Source organism: Elephantulus edwardii, unplaced genomic scaffold (genome assembly GCF_000299155.1).
Source record: "Elephantulus edwardii isolate Elephantulus edwardi_28Jun2011 unplaced genomic scaffold, EleEdw1.0 scaffold00052, whole genome shotgun sequence".
Lineage (NCBI taxonomy): Eukaryota > Metazoa > Chordata > Mammalia > Macroscelidea > Macroscelididae > Elephantulus > Elephantulus edwardii.
This window is the reverse complement of record NW_006399802.1, coordinates 15805591-15814112: the sequence shown is the minus strand read 5'-3', so window position 1 is coordinate 15814112 and position 8522 is coordinate 15805591. Positions and strand designations below refer to the sequence as shown.

Genomic DNA, 8522 nt, shown 5'->3' with positions numbered 1-8522 from the left:
TCTGTGGGAAAATTGTACTCTGCCCTAAGGGGTTGAATCAACTTGGTAGCTGGAGGGTTATCATTTATGTGAAATGCAGGCCGAAGTGAGAGAATTTGCCTTGGATTAAGTTGATGAACAATAGAATGTGTATAAATGCCACCCCTAACACAAGTTCAGGACTCTTTGCCATAAGCCTTAAAGAACTCTGAATGTAGACATCCTGCACAGTTAATAGTTTGGGTTTTTTCCTAGTTTTTGGTTTTTTTGCATAAAAGTGAGTCTAAGTTTACCAGATTGAACAGAGATGTCCTATCTTACCCCCTCTCCCTGCCTTATCTTTTTCTTTATATTGGTAAAAGCCTGGCCCAGAAGGTGAAGTTATCTGCAATAGTTATGTCAGGTCCCAGAGCTCCTCAAATACTGGTTATCGTTTTGAAGCAAACTGTCTTAATTTTATTGTGTTTTCCACCCAGGCAAACAGGAAATAGATTTATCCATTTGTATCTTTCACCCCTTACTTATTCTAAGTACCACTCCCTGATTGTTTCCCTGCCTCCCCTCAACCACTTTACTTATGAGTGAGGTCATTTATCATCATTAAGCTCTTTTCTTTCTTAGATGGTTCATCTAATTAATGATTTAAGAGAAATTTGTATTTTTCTCTTAGGAGTTGTTTCATTATGCGAAATCTAAAGTTATTTCGGACCCTGGAGTTTAGGGATATTCCAGCTCCAGGGAAACCCCAGTGCTTCTGCCTTCGGAGTGAACAGGAAACAGTTCTTATCGGCTCAGAAGTTGGCCTCATCGAAGTTGATCCTATCTCAAAAGAAGTAAGCTATTGGTGCAGTTGCATGGGCATTGTTAAAGATAGTATGTTGGTGGAAGTTTGTAATTTAGGAAAAAAGCATGTTTAAATATTGTCATAAAAGTAGCATTAAACATGTTTCTGGAAATGTTACCTATTGTTCTTGACAGTGGATTGAATTGATTTGGTTCTCTGTTTTGGTGGAAGGTGAAGAATGAGATTGCTTTGGTGGCCGAAGGCTTTCTCCCAGATGATGGAAGTGGCTGCATCGTGGGCATCCAGGACTTGCTGGATCAGGAGTCAGTGTGTGTGGCCACAGCCTCTGGGGACGTTGTGCTGTGCAATCTCAGCACACAGCAGGTGAGCAGGGAGTTCACTGAGGACGTTCCAGAGTCCTCAAACCCATCACTTGTTTTGCACTGATGTTTTCCAGTGGGTTGCATAGTTAAACATTTTCAAAATTCAAGTCTTTGCTTTGCACCATATGTATGTTAACAAAAAGTTTTTATGTTGATGTTAGCTGTATTTCACAATTCTTCTAAAATTTATTGTTAACTGCATTTTTTAATCAGGACATTCATAATATTCCAAATTATAATTTTATTAATATCCTTATTTTAAGTAAATAGAAACTGGCTTTTTGTCTGAGAATAAGGTTATTACAACTGATTAATCACCTATAGTAACTGATAAATTCTTTATTGTATATTGCCTTTTCCCCACTTTATTTCCTACTAATTTTTGCTCTCTTCCTATCACTGGTAACCATCCAAGAATTATTTTACCTGAATGTAAACGTCTTACTTTTTATTATAGTGACCTTATGCCATTATAGTTCTTCTGTGACTTACTTAGGTCACTCAGCATTGTTTCCTAGGGTTCATCCATGTTACACAGTGCTTCACAGATGTTTTATCATTCTTCGGAGTTGCATAATGCTCCATTGTGTTAATGTACCATGATTTCTTTAGCTTTTCACCCACTGATGGACACGTGGCTTGATTTCCATCTCCTTGCTTTTATAAATAACACTCCAGTGAACATGGGTGTGTTTTGTAAAACTTTTTCCTCATTCCTAAACTCTTCAGTTGTCTGTACTCAGTGGTATAGGGTCTGCCCCTTTGTCACTTTAAAACTGTATCTATGTCAGTAAAACTGTATCTTTGTCAATAAACCTGTATCTATGCTTATTACATGCTTAAAAAAACTTCATGTTAGCTGTTCCCCAATATTTTTTAGCCTATTTCCCCAATCCTTCTCACTTAAATATATACCTTATACACTTAACTCTTCCGATTTTTATTACTTTTTTTATACTCCTCTCTCCATTTTTATTGGTTTTATGTATGTATAACTTGTGTTGTATCTGCATCTGATCTTTAACTGTTGTTGTGGACAGTCAAGTTGGAACCAACTCACAGCTGAGCCTCCAGCAGTCAGAGGCAGCAAATCATACGGGAGATTGCCCAAATATCTCCTATAGAGTGGCTGGTAGATTCAAACCTTCCTTTGGGCCGACAGAGCAAATCCTTACCACTGAGCCATCAGAGCTCTTGATATGTATGCATGCCCGGAGCTCTTGTCTGCATCTGATCCTTACCTGAAAGCTTTTTTTCCTGCTTGATCATGTTTTCTTTTTTCCTTATTTTCATTCTTTCAGATACTTCTCAGGAAAATAGCCTTGAACTTTCTGACCATTTCCTGATTTTGTAATTACACTTTACTTCTTAGAGATCCTGGCAAGAGACTCTTGTTGCAGTTTTCTTTTATCTCCCTCATAAGACAGGTCTGGAAGGAATTTGATGACCATAGTAATGTCTAATCCTTATGGGAGCTCTGGTTGCCTTGTGGTTAGAAGCTGTGCTACAATCTCAAAGACACATGGTTTGAATGCACCAGCTCTCCATGGCAGAAGGAGGGACATTCCACTCACATGTGATTTATTGCCTCTGAAAATCCACTGGACGGTCAGCCATGAGTCAGCTCTGACAGGACAGCACACAACAACAATACTTAGCATCAGGCCTACTCTCTTAATATCTGTAATAAGTAAATGTTTGTGTATAAATTCGTGTTTTTAAGACTTATTCAGAGGCTGGCATTTAGAAATACTGCCCTTCATTTTTCTGTGTCTGTCTAGGTGGAATGCGTCGGGAGTGTAGCCAGTGGTATCTCTGTCATGAGCTGGAGTCCTGACCAAGAGCTGGTACTTCTTGCCACAGGTAAGCTTATCACTAGTCCCTGATAAAACACTCCTCGTGTCTCACAGGCTTCAAGTTTGGGGTGCTCGGGTTTGAACAGTGGTGTCAGTGCTGTAGGCTGGAAGGAATGTCTTCCTTTTGACTTAACTTTTACCTTTTATTGTATTATTGTGAAAAATTATTTGAAGGAACTTTTTCAGTCTTTAGAAATGGGGAACAGAGTTATTAAAATCTAGAGATATTGCTGAATTCACAGTTGCAGTTCAAGATCTTAGCAATATTTATTTTTAAATTGCTGTAATAAGACCAATTACTATTTAAACAAGTTCTAGAAAACTCTTCTTGAGGTCCATCCTGCTTTCTCCCCATAAGCCCTAATGAGTTTTAGTAAACTATTATTGCTCATGGGGTATATATTTGAAGAGGAATATGGGGGGTTTTGAAGTTGGTGGAAGGATGTTTTTAGAGAGGTAAGGATGTTTTTAGAGAGGTAGGACTGAGCTATCTAGTCAGAGGTGTTTTGTTATATTTTCCGTTTTTTTGTTGTTTTACAACATCAAAACACTGTGAATGACCTATTTATTTACCCCATTCTCCCTATAAGATGCTTTGCTTCAGCTCTGGAGCTCATAGTGCCTTGGGCTTTATTGTTTGGAAACTCACTCACTCTTGTTTTGTGCTCTTCCAGGTCAACAGACACTGATTATGATGACTAAAGACTTTGAACCAATCCTGGAGCAGCAAATCCACCAGGGTGATTTTGGTGAAAGTGAGTACAGCTTGTGTGAAATATTTTGTGGCTTCAAGTTCCTCCTTAATTTTGATTATTTTCTTGTACTTTAATAGCCATATCAATAGCACAAAGACCTATGAAGCCGAAAATCATGTTTATTAAATGCCCCATAATTCTGTTGTCCTGTCTCGGACCTTAAAAGACATACTCTGCTGCCTCTCCAGTCTCAGAGTGGGCTTGCTTTCTTTGTCAGAGCCTGTGCACCAGAGACCTGTGATGCAGGTCACCTTGATCATGGCTCTTTGAGCCCAAAGAAAGGCTTGGTCTCGGGGCTCCGTTAAAGGGACTGTTGTTGTCAAGGGCCGTCGAGTTGCTTGTGCAAACTAGAATAAGGCAGGCATACCTGGGAGACAGTTTTCGTGAAAGAAGACAAGAAAAGAAGGAGGCAGGGCTTCTATTTAGTTCTATTGATTGGACCTTCAGAAACAAGCAGATTGCTTTCTAGCTGAGGTCACCTAGACACGAAGTCACTGGGAGTACTAAAGGGAAGGGAGATGTGACTGAGGGTCAGAAGCCCAGGACCAAGTGAAAGCACCTGGGGCTGGCCTGTCGAAGACAAAGTTAGAGGGAAAAGATATTTGAACCTTTGCTGATTTCTGACCTTGTGCCTTCCTGCTCCACCAATTCTGAGAAACCATTTCAAAAACTACCATTATTCATTAAAAAAGAATTCATTTGGGAAGATGGTGCCGAAAGTGAAGAATGAAGTGCCTGCTTCTCCCAAAATTGAAGGCAAAGCAAAGGCATTAAAGGCCAGGGAGACAGTCCTGAAGGGCCACAGCCATTTAAAAAAAGAAAAAAAGATCTGCACGTCACCCACATCACCCACCTTCCAGTGGCTTAAGATGCTAGGACTCTGAAGGCAGCCCACATACCCCCAGCAGAGCACCCCCAGGAGAAAAAAGCTTGACTACTGAGTCAGCAATGAAGAAGATAGCAGCACTCGGGTGTTCTTTGTGGATGTCAAGGCCAACAAGCACCAAATCAGACAAACTGAAAAGAAGCTCTATAATGTTGATGTGGCTCAACACCTTGATTAGGCATGTAGGAGAGGAGAAGGCCTGTGCTTGACTTGCTTCTGACTATGATGCTTTGGATATTGCCAACAAAATTGGGATCATCTAAACTGAGTCCAGCGGGCTAATTCTAAATACAGATTTTTTTCACCCCCCCCCAAAAAAAAAAAACTTGTTCAGAAATTGAGTTTATACTGTGCTGCCAACTGTGCATTTAGTGCTATAAATCATTACAAGATGGTTAAGTGGTTGACTTTCCCACTATGGAGACCCACAAATACAGTTCTGAAATGATGTACCAGGCAGATAATATAGGCAGGCAACATACCCCTGCAGAGCGCCCCCAGGAGAAACACGCTTGACCACTTAAGGGACATGTCCTAGGCTGGATTCTCTATAGAAGCAAAACCAATGGAGCTTCCTTTATCTGTATGTACATGAATGTAAATATATATGTGTGTCTCTGGAGACCAAGGTGCATCTGATACAGGCCATGGTCTTTGCAATCACTTGTTATGCATCCGAGAGTTGGACAATGACCAAGGAGGATAGAAGGTGAATTGATGCCTTTGAGCTGTGGTGCTGGAGAACAATATTGAGAGTACCATGGACTCCTAGGAAAACAAACAGATTCATCCTGGAAAGGGTTACACCGGGTGGCTCCTTGGAGGCAAGGTTTCTGAGGCTCAGTCTAACATACTTTGGACATGTTGTGGGGAGAGACCGGTCCTTGGAGAAGGACATCATGCTTGTTAGGGTGGAGGGACAGCACAGGAGGGGAAGGCCCTCTATGAGGTGGATTGATTCAGTGACTGGTATAATCGGGATGGGAGTGTCAGAGGACAGAGCAGAGTTTAGGGCTGTTGTACATAGGCCGCAAACAACTCGATGGCACATAACAACAACATGCATGTATTGAGAGAGATACTTATTTCAAGAAAATAATTCACATGCTTATAGAAGCTAGTAAGTCCTAAGTCTGGATTTGAACTCAGGAGAGAGGTAACTGGGAAGGTGATTGAGTCCAAGTTATCAGCAGGCCGACTGTAGAGACTGTTGATGAATCCAAAAGACATCAAGGAGCCCAATTGCAGGGTGCTGGCTTCAGAGACTATAGAGTCAAGTGCTCAGAGTTCATGAGCTGGGTGCAGGGGGGACAAAAAGCTCACTAACTTTGCCAGAGAGCCCATACACATATTCAATGCAGGGCACACACCTCAAGGAAATTTCCCCTTTATCAAGCCAGGTATCTTTACAGAACTTCCCCTAATCCTGTCTCACTAATGAAGATTAGAACTTAAAATAGATAATATAGTTAAATTATACTTAGCGTCATAACCTTGTTGACATAAAGTATTAATTATCATAGATAAGAAGGCATAGGGAAGACTTCCCAGAGAAGGCAGCCCTGGATCTGGGTTGGATAGAACTAGTTAGTTCTGCTCTTTTCTGTGTTAAAACATTATATACAACATGTAAAGGAATGGACATGGCTATGTTCCAGTAACATCTTGTGTATGAGACCCAACAACAATATAATATTTCATGAAGAATGACAATAAAACTGCTTTTATTTCATTTCCTTTAGCTTATTAGTTATTCTGCTATTCTCAAATTGTTCTCTAGGCAAGTTTATCACTGTTGGATGGGGCAAAAAGGAGACTCAGTTCCATGGATCAGAAGGCAGGCAAGCTGCTTTCCAGCTGCACTTGGTAAGGTTGGTTTAAGAGATAAAGACCCTCAATTAGCACAAGTGAGCTTTCTATCAGGAAATGAAAATGTCCAATTAGAGGCCAAGAATGGAGAACTTACTTCTGCTTTATAGCCCTATGACAGGAGAAGACATCCTAGAAAGGATTCCTTAATAATCATTCATTGCCCAATTTTAAAACATGAAGCAAGCAAAGCAGATAGAAATGGGATACCATGTGTACTGTTTCCAGTACCTTCTAGTAACCTTGGGTTGGCAGCGCAGTTACTTACCTCTAGACCATCAAACTTCCCTACTGTCCTACATTTATTGGTGGCCATTCATATGCCTGTGGTGGCTTAGTAGTAAGGAATTACACTGCTAGCCCAGTGGCTGTGGTTCAAATCCTCCAGCTGTTCCATGGAAGAAAAATGGACAGTCTTTCCATATGATTTACTGCCTCTGAAAACTTGCTGGAGGGTCGGCTATGAGTCGTTTCTGACATGATGGCGCATAACAGCAACGGCTTTGACATATGTCATACTAGATATTTTTATTATTTTTTCTGTTGCATTAAACTCTTTGTTTTCCTTTATTATGAGTCATTAAAAATGTAACTATTATCACTAATCAGTGTCTTGCAAGGCTTGTTCTCGTGGAAGCAGCCTCAGGGGTCTCCTCCTCCTCCTCTCCCTCATTGCCGGACAGTTGATTCTGAGTCAGAGGGACCCTTGATCAGGTTTCTCAAGCTGTAAATTTTTGCAGAAAGAAACTCTCCATTTGTTTCCCTTAGAGGGTTGATTGAGCATAACTGCTGCCTTTTAGTTGATTTATTACATACAGCATCTGTTACTATGTTAAAATGTCTTTAAGGTATTATATGTTAGCATAATTTATACATTATGAACATTACAAAAATTAATATATAAAAACATCATCATTGAACAAAATTATTTCCTAGGAAGATGTGCCGTTTATTGCCTGGCATTAGGGATAACATATTTCTGTTAGGAAAAAAAATAGTTTGCATCACATTATCATGACAATAGCCATGACACTGTTGGAACCTCAGTGTTTTTACATGTAAGGTGGACACAATAATGGCTTCCTTGCACAGTTTGATTTGGAGGTAATACTGGATCAACCTTAATATTCTGAACACTGCTCTGGCCCATTTGAAACATTAAAGGGTAGGCAGAAAATTGAATTAAATATCCCCAGACATAACTTTACTTTTAGGGTAAAGTGGGAAATTGTCACGTCTAAGATAACTTTTATATATCCCTTTAGTTCTTACGTGATTTTTTTGCAGGAGTGGAGAGGGGGAAGAAATGGAACCTGACCAAACAAATAGAGTTTCTGCACATTTGAATGCATTTTTTTCTTTTTTTGTGCCAAGTCCGTTCTGTCTGATTGCAGCCTGTTGTGTGTTGACCTCTAAGCTACAAGTAAATGTGTTTAAACTTTCTAATGCAAATGGTCTAAACCACACTACTCTACTGATGCTTATTTCAACCTGGAAGAATCTCAGAAACAGTAAGCAAAGTAAAAGAAGCCAGTCATAAAAGAACACAGTCGATTATATGTTTTCATTTATGTGACATGCCCAGAATAGGCCAATCTATAAGAACTCTGGTCCAAAGCGGATTTTGCTACTACCTCAGAGGCCTTGCCTCTCTAACCATTTGAATCCACCAGCAGCTCCTCAGAAAAAAAAGATGGACAATCGTTTCCTTGGCAATATATAGCCAGGAAATCCATGGGAGGGTCGGCAATAAGTCGGTTTGAACTCAGCATCAGTGAGTGAATGCTAAAGACACAGTGTAGAAGAGTGGTTGCCTGGGACTAGAGGAATGAATAGGGGAGTGGGGCAGTGGATAGTCACTGCTAATGGATAGAGGGTTTCCTTTGGAGAAAATGTTTGACATTTAGGTTATGGTGTTGGTTACATAACTCACACAATTTGAGTGAGTTAGTCAAATGCAAGTACTCATGTCAAAGTTTTGATTTTTAACTTGTTTGAACTGGAACAACA

General features: G+C 40.1%; 1 protein-coding gene across 1 annotated transcript in view; it reads left to right on the top strand.

Annotated features, from left to right (window-relative positions):
* Positions 1–662: 662 nt before the first annotated feature.
* IKBKAP (inhibitor of kappa light polypeptide gene enhancer in B-cells, kinase complex-associated protein) overlaps positions 663–8522 on the top strand; it is a 64000-nt gene continuing 56140 nt past the window's right edge. The window contains exons 1-6 of the mRNA XM_006886984.1: positions 663–812; positions 995–1147; positions 2928–3009; positions 3677–3757; positions 6424–6509; positions 7778–7784. Coding sequence (XP_006887046.1) covers positions 663–812; positions 995–1147; positions 2928–3009; positions 3677–3757; positions 6424–6509; positions 7778–7784 — 559 coding nt within the window. The remainder of the gene's footprint in view (positions 813–994; positions 1148–2927; positions 3010–3676; positions 3758–6423; positions 6510–7777; positions 7785–8522) is intronic.